Source organism: Bos grunniens, chromosome 8 (genome assembly GCF_055505025.1).
Source record: "Bos grunniens cultivar Pamir isolate PY7600 chromosome 8, Bosgru_T2T1.0, whole genome shotgun sequence".
In the NCBI taxonomy this organism is placed as follows: domain Eukaryota; kingdom Metazoa; phylum Chordata; class Mammalia; order Artiodactyla; family Bovidae; genus Bos; species Bos grunniens.
The window spans coordinates 102329184-102355829 of record NC_141172.1 but is presented as its reverse complement, the minus strand read 5'-3'; the positions used below and the strand labels follow the sequence as shown (position 1 = coordinate 102355829).

General features: G+C 53.3%; 1 protein-coding gene across 10 annotated transcripts in view; it reads right to left on the bottom strand.

The window, feature by feature from the left end:
• Nucleotides 1-26646, bottom strand: part of RGS3 (regulator of G protein signaling 3) — a 139622-nt gene that overhangs the window by 68485 nt on the left and 44491 nt on the right. For 9 of the 10 annotated variants that reach the window (XM_086316113.1, XM_086316114.1, XM_086316119.1 and 6 more), the window contains 8 exons: nt 25510-25591; nt 24648-24753; nt 23188-23539; nt 22254-22293; nt 16630-16826; nt 14271-14354; nt 7395-7506; nt 630-673 (listed from right to left, as the gene is read on the bottom strand). In XM_086316113.1, the coding sequence (XP_086172239.1) occupies nt 630-673; nt 7395-7506; nt 14271-14354; nt 16630-16826; nt 22254-22293; nt 23188-23539; nt 24648-24753; nt 25510-25591 (1017 nt within the window). Of the gene's footprint in view, nt 1-629; nt 674-1262; nt 1282-7394; nt 7507-14270; nt 14355-16629; nt 16827-22253; nt 22294-23187; nt 23540-24647; nt 24754-25509; nt 25592-26646 lie in introns of those variants that run through there. The other variant, XM_086316123.1, reaches the window with a different exon arrangement.

Here is a 26646-nt window from a genome sequence, read left to right as displayed (position 1 = left end):
TAAAACATTGATAAGACCTTGCAGGAGGGGGATGTAGGTGGTATCTTCCAGAAAGAGAGGAGGAAAGAGGTGGGCACGAGAATCAGGGCCCTCTCTAGAGGACTGTTGTTAGTCCCTCAGTCGTGTCCAACTCTTTGTGACCCTGGGGACTGTAGCCCACCAGGCTCCTCTATCCATGGGATTTCCCAGGCAAGAATCCTGGAGTGGGTAGTCATTGCCTTCTCCAGGGGATCTTTCCGACCCAAGGATAGAACCCAGGTCTCCTGCACTGCAGGCAGATTCTTTAGCCACCACGAATAGGGTGATGCCTGACTTGACAGGCCACATCCTCATTGTGACCCTTACAGGGACTGGAGACCAGGAAGTCCTAAGCAGGAGGCCACAGGGTCCTTCTTTCCCCTTTAAGCATGTTCATGTCCACCACTCTTCTACACAGAGGTGAGAGACACTGGGGCGGAGCACTCTGTCCCATTCCGCAGAGCAGGGCGCTGCCTCGTGGACCTGCCCAGAACCACCACAGGAGCAGGTGTGGAGACAGCCTCAGAACCGGCACTCGCACCCAGCCCAACATCTTCCTTCCAGCCCCGGGACACTGAACCCTCTCCTCAAATTCAGGGGGAAGCACTCACCTCTGCAAGATACAGCACACAGAACTTCAGGTCTTCTGAAGAACCTTTGAGGGAACAAAAAGGAACGCTTGCATTAGAATTGGCTACAGAGTCTCAACCATTTGCTTGAGCTCCACCAGCTCTCTCACCCATAGGGCTGTGTGTGGTACTTCCTGTAAAAAGAGGAAGAAGGGGCAGGCTCTCGGGGCAGTGAAATCTCAGGAGGAAAGCCCACTTGGTCACTAAATAGGTTGAGGTACAGCTGTGAGGCCTGTGCCTGCAGGTCAGCCTGCTCCAAGGAGTGCTGAGCTCTCCCTCCATGAGAGGCAGCCAGGAGCAGCCTCCGGGCACCATGCACGGGGTGCAGGGGACTGTCAGCCAACCCAGGGGGCGTCTTTCTCACCATGCCCCTGGCGGTAAGGGACACAGAGGCAGCACACTGCCTGTGTCATTTTGAAATGCCACAAGGAGCCACCGAGGAATGCGTGGACTCTGTGGACTGTGCAGTGGGGAGAGGGGAATCCCCAGTCACAGGCTGGGTGGAGCCTAGAGATGGCTTCCCAGCCCAGGCCCAACCCCTCAATGTGTTCTCCCAGAGTTTTCTGACGCTTGGTCTAGAATCCAACGCTCAACCACTCCCCAAACCCTCTTCACCTGGGCAGCAGCTGGGAAACCTGTCGGCCGCTTGCCCCTCCTCCAGCAGAGCAGCTGAGACGGAATACCCACCCTAGGGCAGAAAGTGATTTGGTCTGGGTACTTCGGAAACACAAGAGCCAGGAGATAAGCCCCAGCTGTCGGGGAAGGCCTCCTGGAGGAGGACCCTTTTGAGCTTGAACTCAAGATGGGAAGAAAGGGCGCTCCGGAAGCTGGGAACAGCATGAGCGAAGGCATGGGGATGGAGGATCACCAGCTGTGCTCAAGGGATCGCCAGGGTAGGGAAGCCCTGCCGCCTCCTCCAGGCTGCCTTCCCTGACCACTGCAGGTTGCTCCTCAGAACCTGGCAGCCCTCCCCACGGGCCACTCATCTAAGCACAGGCCAGGGGTGGTTAGCAACTTCCTGTATTTCAAGCATTCGCCCTCACGGGGCAGGTTGTCCTTTTTGAGGGAAATAACCACACAGCACATACAACAGCAAACACTTAAGCTGCCACAGAGCTTTCGCATACCCAGTGCTGCGTGCCAACCATGGCGCCAAAGGTTTCATGTGCATAAACTGGACCTTCATGACCACCCTATGAGTCAGGGGGTATGCTCACCCACGATTCATGTGAGAAAGCTGAGGCAGAGGGGATGAGCAACCCGCCTCAGGGAGAAGGGGGAAGAACCAAGACTTATACCCAGAACACCTGCCACAGAGTCCACACTCTGAACCACTGCACACCTACCTCTCAAGGGCTCACCACGTGGGCCCGACCCAGCCCCTTGTCTCCTTGAGGAAGCAGGACCAGTGCTAGGCTCAAAGCAGAACCCTCAACAGACACTTGAATCGCAGAAATTGTCAAAAGAAAAATAAACACCAAGAAACCCAAAACCAAAATGCATTGCAAAGTAAAAGTGGCAAGGAAAAAAACAGATTTTTTTTTTTCCCCTAAAAAAGAGAGAAAACTTTTCTATTCCTAAGAAAAGTAGTAAATGAGGCCCTCACGTGGGTGGAGACCAGGCCCTCTCGGAACAAGTATATGGGCAGTTTCCTGGGCAAGTCTATCCCTAAGGCTAGGGATGCCAGCCAGAGTCAGATAAAAATAGCTCCTAAGTAAATGGGGGTATGCTTTGGACTTAGAATAAATCCTTCTGCTTCTCCCCACCTAGAGATGGGCTGGTGGGGGGAGGGGAACCCTGCATAAGAAGTCAATCATGTTGAACAAACCTCTAATTTCAAAGCTTCTGCCAGTTACTTGTGTTACTGAGGGTGGAGACAAGGGGAGGTGGTTTCTTTTGTTTAAGAAAACAACCAGGATGTTTCCTTGACTTTCCAGAAGCAGACTTTAGTGCCAAGGGAGAAACAAAAAGATCCATGTAAGAAAATAACAGAAATTTGGGTTTTAGAAGCTGGTGGTGAGAGAAGAGAAGGTTCTAGAAGGGAGGGGAAAGCCAGCATGCTGGGAGCCTCAGGGAGACAGGAGGCCAAGGTCAGGAGGATATGACCCAGAACATATATTCCCAGTGGCAAGGGATCACTGATGGATTGCCTTGAAACTTCTCTGTGCTTCGACACCCCCCACATTGCTGCAGACCCTCCCTGACATGCGCTCCATGTCTTGGCCTTGTGCTGGCAGCACTCTGGGGGAAGGACGGAATGGGGGCAGCAGCACTCAGCACGGCTCAGAGCCTCACATAAGGACAGCAAGACTCAGAACCCAGCGGTCCTGTAAGGAGCTGCAGCGGCAGAAAGAAGAGGCTGCAGGGTGGCTGAGCCAGGAGAGAAACTGCAGCCCCACCTGAAACCCTTCCAGAACCCAGGTGTGGGCTCTGGACTTCCCAGAGTATGGAAATGGGGGCGAGTGTAAAGGAAAGGGGACATGAGGCAGCATACGTTTGGGCTTTCCATCCAGCACTCCAACCACTTGCACCATTTTGAAGTTTAACAAGGAGCCACTTGGTTTCTGGGTGAACCCAACCAAGGAATGTGGACCTTGGGCTGGTTAGGAGGTGGTTTAGTCACTAAGATGTGTCCAACTCTTGCAATCACATGGAATGTAGCTTGCCAGGCTCTTCTGTCCATGGGATTCTCCAGGCAAGAATACTGGAGTGGGTTGCTATTTCCTTCTCCAGGGGACCTTTCCGACCCAGGAATCAAACCCACAACTTCTGTATCTCCTTCATTGCAGGTAGATTCTTTACCAAGTGAGCTACAAGGGAATGGGCTATGCAAGGGTGATCCTCAATCACGAGCTAGGGGAGCCCAGAACTGGCTTCCTGGTCCAGGTCTGACCCCTCTGGCACTTTTCCAGAGCTCTCTCAAGCCTGGCCTTAGATCCCAAATCAACCAGTTACCAAGTCCTCTCCACTCGTGAGACAGGCCAGGAGGGCTGTTGTCTCCATTTTCCAGATGTAGAAACTGAGGCCTGGGGAGTGGGCAAATGGTAGAGCTGAGACTTGAACTGAGGAGCCCCGGCCTCCAAAGCCCATTTCTGACCACAAGGTCATACTCTGTCCCTTTCCCGGTTTACTCATCTGTCATTTCACCAGGCCATGGGCTCCTTAAGTGGGACTATGTCTCTGTCTCTGCTATTACCCTGGCGGCCAGCACTGAGCGGGGCTCTGAGGAGACGCTCAGAAAATGTCAACCGGCTAAATTTAACTCCAAGCGCTCCCGCAGCCAGGACCCAAGCGGCTGAGGCTCCAAGACGGGGCGCATGGACTCTTCAGGGAGGTTGGGGAACCCAAGAACCAGCTGGACATTTCCAGGCCATCCTGAGAGACCAGGGCAGGTCAGGAAGATACACTGTGGGCGGGATGCGGGCCGCCTGGGATGCAGAAACACAAAGAACAGCAAAGCCAGTGGGCGGCAGAGGCAGGAAGAGACCACAATGGGCCCCGGCTGACCGGAGATGTCCCAATTGTTAGCGCCAGCTCTCCGCCTGTTCCCATTACACTGCCTTTCAGCCCCGGCTGAAGCCTGGGAGAAGCTGGGCAGGAGGAGGGAGGGCAAGGTTTAAGTGGCCACCAGCCGGAAGCGAGGGAGGCATGCACCCCGGCCCCTAACCCCAGGCCTCGCTTCCCGTCTCCCTCCGGACCTCCGTTCATTCACCCAACAAACATTCACTGGGCACCCACGATGTTCCGTGCCCGGGCCCGGCCCTGGGAGTGGGCTTGGCCAGCGGAGCCAAGCACCCTTCAGACACATCACATGGAGAGTCCTTGTTCCCTGGGTGGGGCAGACTCTGCTCTGCCAGGGAATGGCCCTCGCCAGCCCCAGCCCACAGGAAAGGCTGGGCGTGTTCTGTGTTTACCGTCTTCTCTGCCCCAAACTGAACTCCCCACACAGGTCGATTTGAAAGAGACAAGAAACCTTAGGAGTCACTGGCAATGTTAATCAGAGACCATTCTGCCAAGAGAGGCTCCAGCTGAGGCCGCGGATACATTTCCTAAAAGCCAGCCTCGTTGCTGCAGCGAGTCTCTGGAGGCGTGGCGGAGGTGGGCAGGAGTGTGGACGCCAGGACTCAGGACACTGGGCCCGGCGGCTCCAACTCCAACGGCTGGAGAAGGGATCGCTGGGCTTCTCCAACCCCAGGACCCACAAGGCTGTCTCAGGGAGCAAGGGCAGGGCAGCAGGCAAGAGCTCCACAAATGCCTGGGAAGCAATCTAAAGCTGTCTAAGCGTTGGAACGTGCACCTTGAGAGCTCAGTGTCTCTGGGCCACTTCCTTTGCTCCCAGCAGTTCCTGGGCTCCCTGGAGAGCCACGCTTGCTGTACTTGCTGACTGACACTGCTGGAGAAAGGTGAGACGCCTTGCACCAGAACATCTGGCTGGCAACCCAGGACAGGCACACACACACACATACACATCCCTCACATAACAACCCAATAAGCTCCAGTGGCTGTGGGCATCTCTCCCGAGCAGGGCTGGCTGTGGCCACCCCCAGTCTCCAGCCCCGGGAGGCCATGACTGCACAGGGAACTCAGCATAGGGGAGGTTTCTCCACAACATCCCAAGGCCTGACACCACCCACCCTGGCCAGCAGCCACCCAGTGGTAGATGGCATTCACCCTGCCTCTCCCTTCAAGCCTGGGGTTGTGGCCTCCAGGAAGGGAAGATTCAACCAGTTCTCAGTAGACTCCACCCACACCGTCTCCCCAAACCCCGGCCCAGGCCAGAGGTGGAGGCCAGATGAATGGGCGCTGGCCATCTTCTCACAGCAATCTCAGGTCCGTGTGAGCACATCAGAGCCTGGAGGGAATGTGAAGGACTGTGTTCCAGCCCTGACTACTGAAAGAAAAACTGCTGTCCAGAAAAGGGAGAAAGGACCAGCTGACGCTGTTCCCCAGGTCAGCAGCAATGCGGAGCCCAGGACCCCCCTCCCAGCTATGACCCTCGGCTCTTCCTCTGCCGTATGGCTCCCAATCCCCACCCAATGCACAGCCAGTTTGTAACTCTTCTTTCCCCTCCCTCCTTATAGCAAGAGGCTGAGCAGGCCAGGGTCCTGGGCTTGCAGACCCCAGACGTGTGTGGTGAGCACAACAGAACAAGAGATGGCTCAGGTGGTAAAGAATCTGCCTGCAATGCAGGAGACCCGGGTTCAGTCCCTGGGTCGAGAAGATCTCCTGGAGAAGGGAATGGCTACCTACTCCAGTATTCTTACCTGGAGAATCCTATGGACAGAGAAACCTAGTGGGCTACAGTCCATAGTGTTACAAAGAGTCAGACATGACTGAGCCACTAACACACTTTTCACTTTGGTTCTTATCATCAATCAAGGTGTATTACCGAGCACAGCCTCCCACCAGCACCCCTCAAATCTGACAGGGTCCTAGATTGTGTGAGCTGGGGATGGGCAGGCGTGTGAGTGCATGTGTGTCCAAAGGGTGGGAGAGACATGGGAATGGGTGTGCAGGGAAAGCTGGGTGTGAGGGATAGAGGGGCAGGGTGGGGGGGTGGCAGCAGCAAAGTCAAGGGCAGAGTCGCCCCCCTCCCGCAGGCACTAGGGGGCTCCCTGGAACCTCAGGATCTGAGCTGAACTTGCTCAGAGGACTGCTCCTCACCATGACCTTGGTCAAGCCCAGCCCACCCCGCAGGAGAGCCTCGGCCCCCAGCGAGGTGACCTGCTTTTTCCCCTCGGTGGCCGCCCTGCTCAGTGGTCAGGAGGAAGCCAGGGGCAGAGAAGAGAAGTTGTAAGTGGCTTCCTGTGGGGCTGCGGGAGTAGGGGTTCTCACACGGCCTGGGTTTCTAAGGAGGAAGAGCGGTGGGGGCACCGAGCGCGCAGGCCGGGTTTGCAAACAGGCAGGAAGTTTTCCTGGAGCACAAGCCGTCAAAACAGAATTCTTTCGCTGGGTAATGTTTTCCTCCCTGCCCCTGCCACCCGGGCTCAAACAGGTCTGGTGTTGTTTTCATAACCTGGGAGAGGAAACCGAGCCCCTTACAGCAGAGACCTCAGGCACCAAACCAAACCACTCCACAGATACTCCCACTGGTTTCCCATTCCCGAGTGGAGGGCAGGGCCACTGTGGCAAGTTCGGGTAGAGACTTGCTCCACGCTCCCACGTGCTCCTGCTTGCCAGCTCCGGCCAGCTCCTTGCGCCAGCATCCCGGACTCTGGCCTGGGGCATGTGGCTGGGGGAAGCAGCAGTGGTCTCCTGTCCTGGATGTGTGTGGTGAGTCGAGAGCTATGAGCATTGCCTGGGTGCGCGGTGTGAGCCAGTCACTTTGCATGAACAACCAAACTTAATTTAACCTCCACAGCAGCCTTCTGAGTTACTACTGGCATCCTCATTTGCACATGAGGAAACAGGCTCAGAGAGGTCCAGGAACTTGCCTGGACACTTGTCACCTGCCTGAGGTGACACAGGTAGTGAGGGGCCGGGCGAAGCTTGGAACACAGGTCTGTCTGAACCCAGCGCTCTTCCCACTCCACTCCCGAGCCTTCCCCAAACCTCGCTGGAGCAGAAATCTCCCTGCAAAGTTCAGGGTGAACAGCGGGGACTGCTAGCCTAGACTGGAACACCAGTGACTGAGAGCCAAGTCCACGGGCGGGGCCTGACCGCACATCCCATCCATGCTGCCCAGACCAGGAGGAGGACTCAGGGCGAGAGCGGAGGCAGTCCAGGGCACCTAGGGCAAGCACTCACCTTCCTGCAGCTTCACGCTCTGGAGGTAGAGGGGGTTCCTTAGGACGTTGCAGCGGCCCGGCTCATCCTCCTTGGTGAAGAGCAGCAGGTCTGAGTAGGCAAACAGTGTCACCTGCATGGTGAGAGAGCAAACAGAGCCAGCTGCCCCACTGCCCCAGAGGCCAGAGCCACAGGCTCCCCTGGAGGGCCAGGAAACAAGTTGCCATCATCTCGTGTCTCTGTCATCTTGGGCAGAACCAGGAGCAGACGCTCAGTGTGCCTGCTCCTCATAGTGGGAAAACCTAACAGAATAAAAATTATCCTTCATCCTCAACCTCCAGGCCTGATGACCTCTGCCTGCCTGTCAACATAGCAAATGGACGGGGAAAGTGGAAACAGTGACAGATTTTCTTGGGCTCCAAAATCACTTTGGATGGTGACTGCAGCCATGAAATTCAGACACTTGCTCCTGGGAAGGAAAGCTATGACAAACCTAGACAGCATATTAAAAAGCAGAGACATTGCTTTACTGACAAAGGTCTGTCTAGTCAAAGCTACAGTTTTTCTATTGGTCATGTATGGATGTAAGAGTTGGACCATAAAGAAGGCTGAGCACCGAAGAATTGATGCTTTCAAACTGTGGTGCTGGAGAAGACTCTTGAGAGTCCCTTGGACAGCAAGGAGATCAAACCAGTCCATCCTAAAGGAAATCAACTCTGAATATTCATTAGAAGGACTGATGTTGAAGATGAGGCTCCAATACTTTGGCCACCTGATGCAAAAAGCCAACTCATTGGAAAAGACCCTGATGCTGGGAAAGATTGAGGGCAGGAGGAGAAGGGGGCAAAAAGGGATGAGATGGTTGGATGGCATCACTGACTCAAAGGACATGAATTTGCGCAAACTCCAGGAGATAGTGAAGGACAGGGGAGCCTGGTGTGCTGCAGTCCACAGGGTCGCAAAGGTTCAGACATGACTGAGTAACTGAATAACAACAAGCCTCTCAATAGTCAGACACGCCACAGGCCCACCTTCCTGACCAAATGCCTCTGCAATCTCCAGACCAGGGCCCTTGGCTTGGAGCCACCTTGAGCTGCAAGAGATACCACATTCACGTGCATCCCCCTCTAAGTGTCTGGCTGAAAAAGCACTAGACTTGCAGTCAGAATTTGAGGCTCCTGTCCCACTAAGTAGCCATGAAAACTTGGTGAAGTCCCCAAATCCCTTCAGCCTCAGTTTTCTCATCTGAGAAAACCATGCAAACAGGGGGAAAGTCCCTGCCGGGCTCCCTACGGGCTTCTCTCACAAGCTCTGTGTAGACTATGAATTGAAGCATCATGCCATATGCATGTTCTTACCAAGTTCCTTGCAGATAATTTCAACTGCATCCATGCACAATCACATCAAGAAAAAGTCAGTTACTTACACTCCAATACAGACATGGACAGAACTTTTATCTCTTTGATGCATTAGCTGCTCCGAAAATAAAGGAGAAAGATATTTTTAGACATTATAGGTAAACCACCAGGCATGCTCCACATAGTTTTATGCTAAAAAAAAATCCACTTGATCCTCTAATGCCAGTAAGGATTACACTGAGCTTTGTTTTGCAAATCCTGCAGTGGCCTTTAGTCAAAAGCAATAAAAAATCCTATTTTAGATTCTCTGAAGAAAACAAAATATTATTAATTGTGTGGACTTCCCTTTGAGGTATCAAAATCTGACATTTCACCTCATCTGGTGTAGGAAGAGTCCGCCAGAGGGTCGCACGCACTATGGAAGGGCCACAGTGAGTGTACGCTGGCTTGTTGCTCAAGTTCAGACGGTCAGCATGCTGCCGTTTAGCTGTCAGACTGTTGCAGATGACCTAACAACTCCACCTCTAAGACTCTAGCCTACAGGAATTCTTACAAGGACATATAAATGTGAACGTGTAGGGATGTTCTCAGTAGCATTTTTTTAATAAAAAAAAAAGAAGAACATAAAATCCCCTTAAGAGAAGATGAATAAACTAAATGATGCTATCTTCATATGGTAGAATTTTATGCAACTATTAAAAGAATAAAATAGAGCTATGCGGGCAGAAATGGAAATCTATTTGTCATAAATCAGAATACTGCAATGTGCAAAAATACCTAGCATATAATCCAAATTTGTAAAGCAGAACTGTACATCTGTCTATATTTTTTAAAAGTATTTATTTCTTTGGCTGGACTGCGTCTTAGTTTTGACATGAGGGACCTTCATCGCATCATTTGGGCTCGGTAGTTGCGGCCCATGGGCTTAGCTGCCCGGCAGCACGTGGGATCTTAGATCCCTGACCACAGATGGAACCCAGGTCGCCTGCATTGGAAGGTGGATTCTTAACCACTGACCTCCAGGGAAGCCCCATAAATCTGTCTATATTTCTACATACTTTCGTGTCTAAGATACTCATCACAGTCTTCACTGTGGAGAGGATTTTACTTTATACATTTGTTTGATTTGCATTATTTGGCAATGAGAACCTGTTACTTTTATAATTTAAAAACACGTGTTTTTCTTAGGATGACTTGGCACACAGAGATCTGACAGAATCCAGGCCACAGAAACAGAGGGCACCCTTGAGCAGGAGGCTCCCGGGGCGGCTCTGGCTTCTCCTACGGGACCAAACATGAGGTCTCCTGAGCGCTGGGCTGGAAGGGATCCTGGTGGGGACCCTCTCCAACCCCCTTTCCATCACAGCCCTGACCCAAAACGGCCCACAGAAGTCTCCATTTATTGAGCACTTACTTTCTGCTCGGTGGATCCTGACTTGTAAACATCATTGCCCTCTTGGATAGAGGAGGACCCTGTATTTCTGAGAGGTTAAGTGACCTGTCGGAGGCCACACAGGCAGGGACGGTGCCCAGGTCTGGCTGACCCTAGAGCTCTCACTGTGTGGGGAGGCAGCAACATGCCTACAGCTGTCCCATCCCTGAATGTGAAAGAATCCAAGCTGGGACCCAGAGAGAGGGGTGATGGAGACAAGATCATGAAGTTAAGACAGGGACGAACATGGGCCAGAGTTCAGAAGGATTTTAGGTGTTGGTTCCTGAGAAGAAGATGTCAGCATCCAAGCAGCGGGAAAGAGAAAGGCTCTGCACCAGGCACGCACAAGGCGAACCTCAGACTCCCCTGACTGACTCAGTGGAAATCCGGAAGCGGCCTCCGGACCCTCAGGGAAGCTGGCAGGGGAGGGGTCAGAGGAGACAGTCTGTGAGGAGCCTAAAAAGTAAAAAAAAAAAAAAAAAAAAAACCCAGCCCCAGCCCACAAGAGCCAGCTGGAGGGCACTTGGAAGAGCCACTAGCAAGGTGCGAAAAGACCCAGGCCGCTGCTCTGGCCCAGATTCCCAGAGCTGAGAATGTGGTCTAGACAGGAAGTGATTAAGGCCTGAATGAAGAATTTCCCCAAAAGTCGGGTCAGGGAAAGGACAGAGCTGGCGCACAGTGGGAGGCAGGGCAGGGAGGCCAGCGTGCCTGGGGAGGGCAGGTGGGCCCCCTCTCCTACCTCCTCAGCAGCCCACGAGAGGTCACGGCAGCCCACAGAGCAATGACGGCCATCTCCACAGCCCAGTGACCGGCTTGCCTCCCACAGCAGGCCGTGGGGGCCGCCAGGTGGCTCCCCACACTGGCTCCAAGGACATTTCTGTTTTCCCAAAGGGTCAAGAGTTGAGGGCTTGTTTGGTTAGGAAATCCTTGCAACTTAAAGGATCACTAATCCCACATGGTCCTAACCAAACTTCTTCCCAGCAATCTTACCTAAGGGCATGTTGGCAGAAAAGATCTTGGTGCCTGAGTTAATGGTAAACTCAGTGAGTCAGCATGTAAAGTTAGGGTGTGTCCCTGAGCCCCACGGAGCTCCTGGAACTTCCAACACAGGGCCTGGCTCCATTGCTGATGCTCGATAACCAGTATTTGAATGTAGAAACAAGGCTGTGCCCAAACGCCAGTTTGGTCTCAGGGCACATTAATCAAGTCTGTGACTTCTGGGAGCAGGTGTGACGAGGGCAGTTCAGGGTGTGGGGTTGGATCAGCTCGTGGAGCATGCCCAGAGAAGAGAGGGGACAAAGAACCAAGGGGGAACATTCCAGGAGGTAAGATCTCTATACAGCGCCAGGGAGAACTTGAGACAAATTAGCGCTCTCTAGTAAAAAAACCACTGTCTGGAGGGACTGTCTCAGCAGACTCAAGAACAGGCTGGAAGACAATCAGCGGGAAAGTTCCAGCAAAGCAGTTAGAACGGACAACTCCTGTGGACCCAGCCTTCACTGTGATTCTCCAAACTTATCCAAACTCCTCTTGAATTGCTTTGTATTTTTGGCCCGAATAGCATGACAGGCTACCAAGATCCACATATTTGCTTCCTATCATATTTCAAGAAAAAGGAGTGTATTATTTTTACTTGTCTTCAAATCTCTTCTTTCAATCTTCAGAAGGGGTCTCTTAGTTCTAGGGCTCCAAAGACCCACTGGATGAAGAACTCTTAGATAGACTATTAACTATTATCAGACCCTGGCTTCAGCTTCTGTTTGTTAATTCGTTTTTAAACAAATACACCAGAGGCAGCATGGGATCCTGGAAAGCACTGCTGAGCCAGAGAGAGCCCAAGTGCTAATTGTGGCTACATCTTTTTGGAGCCTTGAGACTCTTGCATGCCTACTAAGTCGCTTCAGTTGTGTCCAACACTTAACGACCCCATGGATTGTAGCCTACCAGGCTCCTCTGTCCATGGGATTCTCCAGGCAAGAATACTGGAGGGGGTTGCTGTGCCCTCCTCCAGGGGATCTTCCCAACCCAGGGATCGAATCCACATCTCTTACGTCTCCTGCATTGGCAGGCTGGTTCTTTACCCCTAGTGCCACCCTGGGAAGCCCATTGGGTGCCAGTTAATCTCACTGGAGGCTTACTTTCATCTATTGACTGGGGTCAAATGTTCCTCTCTTCAGGAAGCTGCAAGAACTAATCAGGATCAGGATTTCCCTGGTGGTCCATCGTCTAAGGCTCCATGCTTGCAATGTAAGGGGCCCAAGGTTCGATCCCTGCTCAGGGAACTAGATCCCTGTTCAGGGAACAAGCCACAACTAAAGACCCTGAATGCCACAGTGAAGACCCAGCACAGTCAGATTAACAATTAAATATTTCAGGGAAAAAAAAAAAAGAGTTAACTGGGATCAAGTATGGAAAGTGAAAGTGAAAGTGAAGTCGCTCAGTCGTGTCCGACTCTTTCCAACCCCATGGACTGTATGTAGCCTACCAGGCTCCTCCGTCCATGGGATTTTCCAGGCAAGAATACTGGAGTGGGTTGCCATTTCCTTCTCCAGGGGATCTTCCCAACCCAGGGATTGAACCCCAGTCTCCCGCATTGTAGGCAGACACTTTACCGTCTGAGCCACCAGGGACCCAGCATGGAAAATGCGTACACAATAAGGCTATACAAGAAGTGTTTAATGTTTGTGGGCTTAATCGTGAGTGAGTGAGGGAACAAAAGAGCACATTTGGACACACAGGTGTACTCCAGGGTGGCTGCCGCTTCTAACTGTCTTCTTCTGAGTCTTGTGAATTTGCAGCCACACCTCCATTTCTGACCTTTGGCTACCTGACTGAGTTCCACTACACACTTACTCACCAAGAACTGCTCCAAAGGACTTCCTGTTCTTAGAATTGAAACCCCCCTCAACAGATGAAGTTTTACTCCCATGGAGGCAATTCAGAAGCTATGCCAAGGTTCTTAAGAAAGTTCCGGAAGAGGAGGTCCAGAAATGTGGTAAGCGACACCAGGGTGGTGGAAATAAGCCTGTGGTCTCCCCGGGGAAACCCCCCTGAAAGAGACAATGCTCACTTGGAAAATATGAGTTCTGGTCTGCTTGTCGAACAAACCAAACGACAGCAGCCTGCTTACACTGCAGCTACACAAAATGTCCCAGAGGCATTTGTGCTGAGGTCGAAACACCCTTCGAGATCAGCCAACCTCAGACCCTACCATGGCTGCCTCAGAGACACACACACCCCCACTATTCAGATGGGAAGACTGAGGAAGAAGGAAGAAGTCTTAAGTGAGCCAGCAGCAAAACAGAGCTGGCTGTAATCTTTCTGCCTTCAAGTTTCCTGATCTTTCCACCACCCAAAGCTGCCTCTCAACTCAGCCAAACCACACTCCCAGCTCTGAATCAGGGCCTGATTGGCAACAAGCCCCCATTCTCTTTTCAAGGCTCTCAGGAAACCAGTCAGATCCCAGGGTTCCAACCTCTGTTCCCAAGTAGACTTAAACTCACAAAGACTGAGCCGGAACCTGGCCAACTCTGGGGACTGTGGAGGTGAGTGAAGTCCCCCCAGTAAGAGATACACCGGGGCCAGCTCCCAGGAAGAGCGACGTGGCCTCCACTCCCAGGCCTCTGTTGGCTGAGCTAGAGCCATAGAGAGATCATAGACTTATCCCTCAAAAGAGGATTTGTGATTTGGGTTAATACACACCCAGAGAACCCAGGTAATGGATGCTCTTCTCAAAATTCTCTTTGGCTAACAGCTTTAATCTTCTCACCCATAAAGTCATTCGACACAGCTGGGGTGAAATGCCACCTCTTCTGCTCCTTAGAGGAAGTTGGGGTAAACAGTGGAATGTCATTAGGGGTTGGGAAAAGCTTCTGACCGCCAAAGATCGACTATATAGCTTTGAGAGGTGGTGAGTGCCCCGTCACTGGACGTATCTAAGGGAAAGTTGAGTAGTCATTTGGTAGAGGAGAGCACGGAAGATTTTTCAGGTCTTTCCTACCCTGACTGTACAATTCTGCAACTATCAAGAAGAGGGGAAATTAGGGGCCTGGAAGATGGCTGGTGAAGCCCACTGGAAACCTCACCTGGGGAAGGAGAGTGTCTTACCTCGGCAGCCTTGTTTCGCCCCTCGTACAGCAGCAGCTCCTCCGACAACAGGAGGGTCCGGGCGGGGTTGCAGAGATCTAAAGGCTGTAAACAAAGGCAATCGTTCAAAGAGGCCTGGTGGAGAAGGTGGGTGGGGGCGAGGGGGAGGCAGCCTGCCAAAGCCAGCCGCAGAAGACTGCCAGCCCTGCCCCCACACCCCAAGAACCCACACGCCCCCTCATACACAGACAGAAACAGAAAGACAGAGGCGCTCATCCTGGGCGGAACTGCCACTGCGACCTTCCCCACCAGCCTTCACACACTTGCCACTTGCGCAGGAAGTCGGACCACACGGCCAGGCCTCCCCACCCCCCAGCTCCCTGACTGCACTGAGCTCCCGGGCCCTCCCAGCCCCACACTCCCTCCCCTGCCCTATTCATGCTGTCAGGCCCAGGCTCTCAGGACACCTCTGGCAGTATCCTGAGAGCCTCAGGCCAGGTTTGGTCACTTGAGTGCCTTTGAAGGCCAGGTCAATCCCTGCTCCACATTCATCAGAGCTGAGTTCACTGACTCCTCTGTTGTCAGTTCCCAGGGACCAAGTCTCACCCAAACCTCTCACCCTACTCCATGACCCTGCCCCATACCCAGTGCGGAGCCCCACCTCCCACTCTTAGTGGGAAAGAACCCTCCTGCCAATCCAGGAAACATAAGAGATCCAGCTTCGATCCTTGGATTGGGCAGATTCCCTGGAGGAGGGCATGGCAACCCACTCCACTATTCTTGCCTGGAAAATCCCATGGACAGAGAAGCCTGGTGGGCTACCGTCCACAGAGTCACATAGAGTCAGACATGACTAAAGTGACTTAGCACGCACAGAAAAGCACATATAAGCGGTAAAACTAAAGAAAAGCAAGGAGATGATTATCACCAAGTCAGACTAGTGGGGACATCTCTGGGCGAGGAGGGTATTATAATCAGGAAGAGAGACACACGGCCTCTGGGGTAGTGGCAATGGTCTAGGCCTTTTTCTTAGTGGATATCTACTTTACAATTACTCATTAAACTGTCCATTTAAGTGTTATGCCATTTTTGGCTTATATATTTCACAACTCAAAAGTTTTTATGACTTTTTAAAACCAATTTTAATTTTTTGGTAAAAATTTTATAATGAAAAATAGGCCCTGTGGATTCCAAGACCTTTGTGGTTACATCCCAAGAAAGAGGAGAGATGGAAAGAATGGCAAAGAGCAGACCCTGCCTACGGAGCTGTCTGGGGAGACGCACATCACCTGCCAGAGATATGCTGCATGCATCCTAAAAAGTATGAATTCAAAGATCCGCTGGCCAGTGACAGACCCAGAAGGATGCCAGGGAGAGCAGAGAAGGCAGGCATGGTCAGAAATGAAGCTCTTGGGGCCATGCCTCCTCTAGGTTGCTGATGAGAGGATAAACTGAGAGTCTTTCTGGAAAGCAATTTGTCAAAATATGTATAAGAACCTTTAAGATGTTTATGACCTATGACCCAGTCGTTTCACTTCTAGGAATCTCTCCCAAGGAAAATAATCTGAGAGGCAATTCACGCATGAGGATTTTCATCACAGTTATTTACGATAACAAACAAGCAGACATAAAACAAGTGTCTGAATAGAAGAGAGGACTGGTTAAATAAACATGAAACATCCATGTAATAGTGTCCAACCACTACAAAACACAGACTCAAAGAATATTTAATGATCTAGGAAATGTTCATGCTGCAATTCTTGTTTTAAAAAAGGCAACAGAATAGAAAATGTACGATACAGTCTGGGGTTTTTAATATGACATGCACAGGAAAGATATCTAAATGCTCACAGGGGTTATATATGTGGGTGATAGAATAAATAAAGGTCTGGAAATGGAGAGGAAGAGAAGGAAAATGCGAAAAAAATAGGAGAAGAGAAATCTAAATAGTCTCAGGCCACCAGCTAGTACTGGCCAGATGTGTTTGCTAAGACCAAGGAGACCAGACAAGATGCCAGACCTCGAGGCTCACTCGCTTGGTCGTCTCCAAACAACAAAGCGCTGGAGGAGCCAGGAACAGAAGCCTCGGCACACAGGCCCTGCGAGATACAACAGGCAACTGCAGCGTGCCTGCAGTGTGCCCAGAGAAAGGGGAGCAGGAAGGGGGACCCCTTGATGTCAAGCCTCCCTGCCCTCACTCTCCTGTTCCTCCTCCTAGAAGCCTCTGCTCCCTCCATATTACTCCCAGCATCCTGAGCCCCGAAGCTTTTTGGCTTTCCCCCAGTCCTAGAACAAGACACCATCTCTGAGTCCCAGAGCAAAGGGCCCTCTCTCTCTCACCTCCCGTGGAGGGAGCCCTGGGGGTCGGCCGTCAGCTCACCTGGACGAAGACGGGGAACACCAGGACCTTGGGGGCCAGGGTGACGTAGGTGCCGTAGCTTGAGTGCGGGGTGTGCGGCCTCATGACGGGGCAGTTCTGGTAGTTCCCGCGGCCCTTCATGGTCTGCACCGTCTTCATCAGCCGACACTTCTTCCCCAGGCCCGTGTAAGACTTCCCTTTACTGGGACTCCCTGATTCTGTGGAACAGAGATGGGGGGTGCACTGTGAGGCATTTCCATCCCCCCCTTCCCCCACAAAGGCATCGCCTCTGCAGAAACAGGGCACACGGTCTCAGTCCACCAGTTGCCATTTCCAACGGCATCTACCTTGAGCCCGGCCCTAAGCAAGGTGCTGAGAAGGTGGGGAGACCTCAGAAGGAAGTCTCTCTCACACTCTGGGAGGGATACTGACATGCAAACCTCCACCTCCAGGGCGAGGACAGGGCAGGGAACTGCCAGCTATGATAAAGGTGGCCCAGGACCTGAATCAGGCCTATTGGTTTGGCCTCATACTTTGACAAATCAGAAAGTCTCTCAGATTTGAAAAATCAGAAGATCTGACCTCACCAGGCCCATAGACCCACATCAAGCCATCAACCAGCTGGAGCACTCCAGGTATCAGAGCACGTGTGCCCCCCGCCCCCCCCCCCCCGGCCTGCATTCCCACCCTGGGCACATCCAGCACCGCTGACTCCCAGGTCCCTCAAACAAAGAGAGTGGAGGTCCTATCTCCGCAGTGATAGCAGAGACAGTGGGCTTTCCTAGGACGTGTGGGGTCAGCCCTCAACTAGCCAAGGGAGCTGGAGCAGCCTGACTGACTGAGTCAGTCTGAGATAAGGGGTGGCACTGAAGCTCCAGTTACTAGGGAAGCCCACCAGCTCTGAGCCAGAGAAGAAAAGAAAGAAAAGAAGGGGCTTCCCTGGTGGCTCAGACAGTAAAGAATCTGCTTGCAATGCAGGAGACCTGGGTTTGATCCCTGGGTGGGGAAGATCCCCTGGAGATGGGAATGGCTACCCACTTCAGTATGCTTGCTGGGAGAATTTCATGGACAGAGGAGCCTGGCAGGCTACAGTCCATGGCGTCACAAAGAATCAGACATGACAGAGCCAGAGGGCTGCACCCAAATCCCACTTCTCTGCTCCCCGCTTGGTAACCACCAGCAACTCACTTCCCTGCTCAGACTCTTGGTTTCCTCACTGCAGTTATAGCACCAAGCTCATGGGCTGGCCATGAGTGCTAAAGGAGGGGTTCCAAGTAGAGCCCCTAGAACAACGCCTGGGACCTGGGTAACGGGCCATGAAAGTGAGCTGCTAACTCATTGTGGTTCTTGTTGTGATTCCTTCACTCGGCAAAGGAAGTTGATCAGGTGCTCCAGGGACACTGGGAAGCCTCGGCTTCATCACAGACAGGAAGTACTCCCTGGCTTGGCCATCAGAAATTATTCTCATCAGAAAAGAGAGAAGAGAGGAGAAATGAGAGAACGAGAATGAACCGACCCCAGGGAAGAGAGCCGAGGGCTGCAGGGAGTCCCTCTATAAGGGGACACTGCAGGACACATGCCCTGCACTGGACAAGGAGTGGCACACAGGTCTTTATCGTGTCTCATCCAATGGGCAGAGGTGCACAACATGGAGTATCTAAAAAGTCAGGAATTCTTGGACATAAGCAAGTAGGAGACAAACTCCAGGGTATTCAAGCTCCACACACACCTGAGCCCCTTCCAAGAGTCCCTGCTGCCAGGCGGGCAACTGACCAGCCCTTCCTGATCTGCTTGCCCAGCCCACTAGGTCTCCTTCACCACCCCCAATCCTGGCAACCAGGGAGTGAACAGGCGACCTGACCCCAGCTACATCTCGGGGAAGCTCCCCACCAACGCGCAGTCCAGGGCCTCAGAGGAAAAACCAGCTCAGAAGGTTTCACCCTTGCTTCCTCCACCCACCCCCTGCCCCTTCTCACAGAGAAAGGTGAGAAAACAAGTCATCCCTCCCCCCACACACACAAGTGACCACCTATTGCAGCAGTATCTTGGGGCAGCGCTCAAACTATAATAACCTAAACCACTTCCTGCCTCTTCAAGGAGTCACTTAGAGGAGAAAGAGCATGAGCCAGGATGGGGGTGGGGGCCAGATGCACGGCCAGACACTCTCACAGCTCCTCATCTGCTCTGACCCTGGACGGAGCCCCAGAGGGCGCTGTGCTGGCAGCCTCTGCTGAAAGAACCCATCCTGGCCCTCAAGCTCGGCACTGGGTTTGAGTTGGACCAGACACCTGAACTGGAGCACTGGCCTCCTTGGAGACTGGCTGTGCAACTCTGAACAGGCTCCATCGCCCTCTTAGCCAGAGTGTTTTCCACTGCGAAGTAGAAATAACACGGACTGCTACCTTGCTGACCCAGGGCAGGCGGGGGCTTCCACAAGAGACCTGATGGGCAAGGGTTTGGTGAATGGTACCAGAGTCTGAGGGCACGAAGATTATAAACCCAAGTCGATGAATAATCTACTCATCAAGGCTGGCATTAAGACGAGGATGTTGAGCCACAAACCGTACCATGAAGGGGGATCCCAGGGTCAGTCTGGAACTAGTCTAATCTGACACAACCAAGCCTAGACCAGACAAGCTGAAACTACACAGGACTGACAAGGCAAAACAGACCCAACTTAGATGGGCTGGGGAGAAGGCAATGGCAACCCACTCCAGTACTCTTGCCTGGAAAATACCATGGGCGGAGGAGCCTGGTAGGCTGCAGTCCATGGAGTTTCGAAGAGTCGGACACGACTGAGCAACTTCACTTTCACTTTTCACTTTCATGTATTGGAGAAGGAAATGGCAACCCACTCCAATTTTCTTGCCTGGAGAATCCCAGGGACGGTGGAGCCTGGTGGGCTGCCATCTCTGGGGTCGCACAAAGTTGGACACGACTGAAGCGACTTAGCAGCAGCAGCAGCAGATGGGTTGGGTTTGCTAATGCCAAAATCTGGGTCCTGTGGCCCCCGGTCTGACCTTTAAAGGCATCCACTTCTTTCCTTCCCGAGCCCCAGCTGCACAGGGCATCATAGAATCTTCGCCTTGGGCCTAGAAAGTCATGGGTAAGCCACTCGACACATACCCCTGCCTTCAGGAGGGAAGCAGTCCCATTTTATAGTCAAGGCAACTGAAGCCTGGAGTGACTGGAGGACTTGCCTAGGGTCATCTGAACAGTAACTGGTACAAAGTGGGATCACCCTCACCTAGGTGGTGTGTCTTCGTGTCCCCTGTCCACACACCCTGGATAATGTGTAGCAAGTGGGCTTGATTCTTCAAAACTGATTTTTGAAATATCTGTTTTAAAGAAACAGTCCAAGTTGTAACCCAGCTACGGAGCTCTGTGAAGGCAAGCTCCTTACCTTTCCCAAATGCTATCACTTGCACACTCTGGTCCAAACCCCGATCCACCCCTTCAACACCTGCTTCACTGACTAAGCACAGTAATTACTCAGCTTCTGAGGAGAGCCCTGGTAGTCATCCCACCCCAGCAGCAGAGAATCTGAGCCTGGGCCATCTTCACAGGGCAGGGGACAGTGCCAGGGCATCAGCAGGTTGGGAGAAAATGCCAATGACAAGCGGGCAGGCACCCCAGGCCCCAGAAGGGCACCAGACCCCATTCAACTCAGGTTGGCTCAAACTCCTCTCCTGAGAGGAGACCAGGAGGCCAAGTAGCCCAGCCAGAGGAGGGGACAGAAGCCGGCACAGTGCTGACAGCCTTGGCCTCTGGAGACCCCTCAGGGCATTTAAGGGAAGATCTGTGCCCTGAATTCCACCCCTTCCTCTGAACCCGAGGACCAGGAGCCAGTAACGCTCGATCCCTGGTAAGGAGAAAAAAAAGTCCTTGAATTCCCAAATAATTATTCTCATGAAGAATAAATGAAGTCAGGTCAAGTTCTTAATATAATGCATTCAAAAGTTACCATTGTTATTAACAGCATCATCATTTCCTCACTTGTCCCTCTTCCCACGGCCCGCATGACTGTGCCCGTCTTGGTTTGCTAAGTACTGTACTGTCAGAGGGGAACCAAAGCCTGGATAGAAGTTGGGAGGACACCAGGAGGCATCTCTCGAGAAGGATCCACACCTGCCCGCCTCCAGGGACACACCTGTCCACCTCCCTTCCCCCCTGAGCAGTCTGCAAACCCTCAGCGGCAACCGAAGTCAATCCCCTTCAGTTGGTCACTCAATTAAAATTCTGTTGAGTACCTGCTGTTTGTCAGACCCTGGGACCAGCACAGACACATGGAGAGGAGAAGGCCTAGGCCCTGCCCTTAATGGGGTCACTGTTTAGCAGTGATGTCTCCTCTTTAACCTAATGCACCAACTCAGCATTGAAACATTATCAGACTTCTCTCTGGAAGGAACACGGATTCACCTCCAACCAATCAAGCCCAAACACCCAAATGCCCCACCTGGAGAGAACGAAGATGCCTTCCATTCTCAACCCTGAGCCTGGTGGCAGCCCTTTCCCCCAAAAAGACACCTGCTCTCAGCAAGCATCTTCATGCTACTGACAGAGGGGACTGGAAGGGAGCAGGTCGGCAAGTGGCTTGGAAAAGGCCATTCTCAAGGCAGGAGGTCTCAAGGAAATCAGGGTCAGTACCATGGACCACCAGGTAAGGCTGGTCTCAGCCTTCCAGATCCCATCTGGCCTTCAGCCATTGCAGAAAGGACCTAAAAGAATACCCAGCCCACTCCAGCATCAACTCTGACACCTCAGGCCTCCTGGGAGAAGGTGCTGGTTTTGAGACCAGCTTCTCTCACTGGCCCTTAAAAACTAAAGCCAGGATTTTCTGGACAAGAGAGAAAAATCCATTCAAACAGCAGAGACGTTTGTGCACTTCAAAGACAACTATCTTCTGTGTAGCATCGCTCAGTAAACAGGCTGCTACTCAAAACCATTATCTCCCTTATCCCTTCTGACAACCCTCTAAAGTGGGAATTATCAGCCCTGTTTTATAGATAAAGAAACCGAGGTTCAGTGAGGGGTCATTAGTTGTTTAAACTCACACAACTCCAATTTGGGACCTCCCAGCTCTGAATTCCATGCCTCTTTCCTGTGTCAGCCTGACCACGGTGCCTAAGCACCATACACTTAGTAACATTGGTTGAGGGGCTTCCCTGGTGGCTCAGTAGTAATCTGCCTGCAATGCAGGAGATGCAGGAGACACAGGTTCAATCCCTGGGTTGGGAAGATCCCCTGGAGAAGGGCATGGCAACCCACTCCAGTATTCTTGCCTGCAGAATCCCACGGACAGAGGAGCCTGGTGAGCTGCAGTCCATGGGATCGCAAAGGGTCGGACTGAAGCGACTGAGCACACGCACATACCACGTTGGGCGAATCTCAGCTGAGTGCCTGAGTTCTGAACACCGTCTCCTAAGCTGTTCTGAAAAGATGCCCTCGCCTCCTTCTCAGTTCAGGATCCGAGGAGGAAAGACATTGGCTCAGTGAGGGAGGAGAGGGCCCAAGAGGAGACAGTCTGTGTCAGTCTGCTGGGGGGTCCTGACTCTGTTGGGAAGGCCTCCCAGCCAGAGCTGGAGGCAGCTGACCTCGCCATCTCTCTGGGGCTCGGAGGGCAGGGCAGCAGAGGACAGACTCACCTTCGGGGATGGCGTCCTCCTGGTACACAGGCCGCAGCAGCTGCAACGGAAAGACAGAGAAGCCCTCAGCCCAGCCACGGGGCAGACAACCAGGCAGGTTACTCAGCCCTGGCCTGGGGATAGCAGGGAAGCTCCTCAGGGCATGAGGGCAAGACCGCCATCCTGCTAAGGAGCCAAGAAGGGGCTTGTAGGGAACACAGGCTCTAGAATCCTCCAGAATGTTTGAGGATAGTGAGGCTTTAGCTGTCATCGAGTTTAATCCCTTGGCTGGATCCCCAATTTCCTTGATGGCAACTTGTTCCAAAGCGTGTGCTGTGGAACACTGGCCCTAGGGATGCTAACAACTCTGCTACAAAGGGTGAAGCCATCGGGGGAGTTTGGGAACCACTCGGGTGAACAAGGGTGAACCACCTTCTTCACTGCAGATGCCCTCAGAGCCTCAAACAGGTGAGCACGCACTGGGAATCTGCTCCAAGAGGAAGACAGTAGGAGGTATTTCTCAAGCTTCCTTGACCTCAGGACACATTTTACCCAGAGTATCTCGGGGGAACAGTGTCTTGGGATACACACACACCATCATCCCACCGCACCATCTTGAAGTTCCTTCGACAGGCGCTCACTGCCCACCACGTGGCCCATTCTGCTATGGAAAAGTGCCATCTGGCAGAAGGCGCTTCCTTCTTTAGAGGTGAAATCTTCCACCCTGTGACATCCCCTGGTCCTGGATCTGTGCCCTGAGACCACAAAGACCCAGCTGCTCCCTCTGCCCAGGACAGCCCGACAGGACGGCCCTGTGGAGTTAACGCTTACCCCGCGTCCCTGCTCCCTACACTGAGCCCCTGGGAGGCTCTTCCCAACACAGCTGAGTCTTTGCCTCTTGTGGCTTCACTCAGGGATCCCAGCCCTTCGCCTTCCCGGAACCGGCCGTCCATACCTGGCTCCCGGGGTTCAGCGGGGCCAGGATGATGTAGTTGGGGTCGGTGGGGGCCGTGGCGCGGGATAGTGCGGGCAGGGTGTGCTGGCTCCCGCGCTTGGTCAGCTCAGTGTAGCGCTCCCAGCCGCCGAGCAGCAGCCCGTCAGAGCTGTCACACACCAGGTGACAGCTGTGGCGCTGCTCCGGCCGGGCCTGGGCCCCGTGGGTGCAGTTCTTCTCCCGCTTATTGGGGGGTGACAGGAGGTCGAGGGTCGACTTGCACGAGGCTCGTCGCAGGACCCCTCCATCTGGCCCTGGCTTGACCTGGGGGACCATGCGCCATACAAGCAGGATGATCTCGCTGGGGCAGCTCCTGGAAGTGGCGGGGAGCGGGGATCACAAAGAGACGTTGAGTCTGCTGCTGTTGCTGCTAAGTCGCTTCAGTTGTGTCCGACTCTGTGCGACCCCATAGACGGCAGCCCACCAGGCTCCTCTACCCACAGGATTCTCCAGGCAAAAATACTGGAATGGGTTGCCATTTCCTTCTCCAGAAGTTGAGTCTGGGGGAGACCTAAGTCAGGCAGGGTAGGGGCCTGTGGGGGCAGAAAGAAAGAGAGGGGAAGGGGGCAGGGGCAGCCCCCAGTGCTAGAACAGGAAAGGATGCAGAGGCCAGCTAAAGCAGAGACAGCAAAGGGGTCCCTGAGGTCAATTCAAGTTGACTGGCAGGGGCTGGGAAGGGCATTGGTAATAAAGAAAGAAGACCAGATTCAACTAGTGATATTCCTCCTGAACACAGAGTACAAGCAAGCAAGCCACCTGTGTAAACCCCTCACCCAGTCATTCTAGAAGCAAACCTAAAATGGGACTGTAACTCAGAGGGTCAAAATTGAGGGGTCCCATACATTTTAAGTCTTCCCTGGTGGCTCAGATGGTAAAGACTCTGCCTGCAATGCGGGAGACCTGAGTTCCATCCCTGGGTGGGGAAGATCCCCTGGAGAAGGAAATGGCAACCCATTCTAGTATTCTTGCATGGAGAATCCCATGGACTGGCGGGCTGCAGTCCATGGGGTCGCACAGAGTCAGACACGACCGACCCACCATGTACCAGGATACATTTTAAAGACTAACTGTTTAATTATACAACTGAAAAATCTCTGCAACATCTACCCAGCCTAGAAAACAGAAGGCTTAGCTCTGAGGTAGCAGAACTAATGAGCTCAAGGAGAAAGCGACCCCCTGGAGCCACACCATGAACCACAGGGTGTGTCTGAGAGCTTCTTCCCCCACTCTTTGCTCTGGGATTCAAATTCGCTTGGAGCCTGAACCTTCCAGTTTCAGGCCAAGTAACTGATTTCCTGAGGAGCAAAGCAAATGGCTCACAGCTGTGAAGGAGGGACAGGCCAGACGTGTGCCCAGGGCTGGGGAGGAGAGGGGAGGTGCGAGGCAGCCCCAAGCCCCAGGCCGCCCGCCGCCCTGGTCACCGGATCTCGTGAGCCAGCTCCACGCATTTCCAGTGCTCCACAGGCCTCTCGTTCAGCCGCAGCACCGTGTCCAGCTGCTGCAGCCCTGCCCGCTCCGCCGGGCCCCCTGTAGGGACAAAGAAAACTCCTGGAGCCCACGACCCCTCAGAGGGCCTGGGGTCCTTTGCCTCCACAGTGACCTTGGACAAGGATTGCTCCCCTCTGTTTCTTCATCTGTGAATGAGGGCCTGACCTTGGAGGTGCTCAGGAAGGATCTTGAAGGAGGCGCCCCTTTGCCTTCATTTCCTCCCTGCCCGCAGACCCTGTACTGGCTGACCTCTCTGCTGCCAACCTCCCCACCAGGCCCCCTCCCTCCCCAGGAGCTCCCATCCTTCAAGAACCCTTCCTTGCTGCCAGGCTCAAAGCAAGGGGGGCCCCCAGATCGCCACATCCCAGCTTCTCCTCTTAGGACGCTCACTCTGTGATTAGGAGAAGTCTTTTCTTTGTGAAAAGTAGAGAGGGAATGACTATTTTAAAGGGCTCATCAGGCTGGACTAGGATAAAATACTGATTCCAAATCAAGTTCATAAATGATTCTCATTTTCCCATGCAGCCATTGCTGAAAATATAGGTTTAGTTCCTGTTTGAAATGACTGGGAAACAAAATATAAAAGCCTATCTTCACTTTGATTAAAAACAAAACAAAACAAAAAAAGAGTAGGTGTATTTTCATAGACCTCACTTTCATCTGTGGTCATTTAAAAATATTATTCTTTTCATTTTGAAAGGCCAGGACTCTTCAATCCAGGCTGGGGCTCCCCTTTCAGTTCCAACATCTTGTTTGCTAAGCCCAGGGCCGCCATCACCCAAGATGCTCACTCACCAGAATCCACGGCCTGGACTCGGACCGGAGAGTCACAGCAGATGGTGAAGCCAAAGCCGTCCTTCCCCCGCGGGATGGTGATCTAGGACACAGCCCTGCCCAGTTAATCCCAGAAGCCGGGAGGCTGTGCCTCTGCTCCAAGGTCGGGAAGCCCACGGGCCCCACCCCAGAGCCACCTTCCTCTCCAAGGTTTTTGGAGCCAAGAAGGAGGCTGGCCGGCCCCTCGCCACCCCTATCTCGGCCCAGGCGTCTTGAGCACTGGGTTGCGGGCCAAGTAGGAAGGCTGGGAGCTCAGGAGGTGAGCCAGGCCCGGGACCGACAGAGCCCCAGAAGGTGCATGTCACCATCTTCAGCCCTGGCAGACACGTGACCTAGCCCTTTACCTGAGGGCCTGCCGCACTGCCTGGCTCCACCACCTGGCTCCACCTCGCCTGAGCCCCACTGCTTGCTCGGTCCTTTCCTCCCTCCCCCAGCGGCTCATGGAGCATTGCCCCAGGGCTGGCCCTGTGCTGAAGACCGAGAGATGAAGCTGAGCTGCCAGTTACCCTCCCAGAACACAGGGGAGGGAAGACAGGGATGCACACACTCACTCTCAGGCCAAGGGGCGGGGGACACATCCTGGGAGGGTCTCAGGGCCATCTACTGTCAGGGCTTCCAGGTATCCAGTGAGAGGTCCCAGGTGAGGGGGCAAGTGAGGGCACAGTCCCGGCTGAACCTGAACTAGCCGGTGACCTCCCTGTGCATGCTGCGGCCTGTGTGCATGGCAGGTCCACAACCCCTCCTTTCAGGAGTTCCCTGAGAGGGCCCTGCCATCTGCATGCTCCTGTCAAAGCAACAGGCAATTCCTGGTCTTATGCAGACCTCTCCAAAGCAAAGTGGGACATGATGACCCTTAGAGCAAAAGGTGAGGAGGGTGCTAGGAAGACTCCTCTGTGCTTTGACTTTAGAAGACAGACTTGGTGCACGGCAGGAGCCAGCCAGCGCTCTGTTCGTGCGGATGGCACGGCAGTGTCCCACCAGCAGCGGTCCGCTGGTTTAGTTTAGTGTGACCTTGCTGCGGGCCCTCTCTGCACACCCCAGTTAGGCTTTGGGGGGCGTGCAGAAGGCCTAGCCCCTGCTTATTCCAAGAGCCATTCC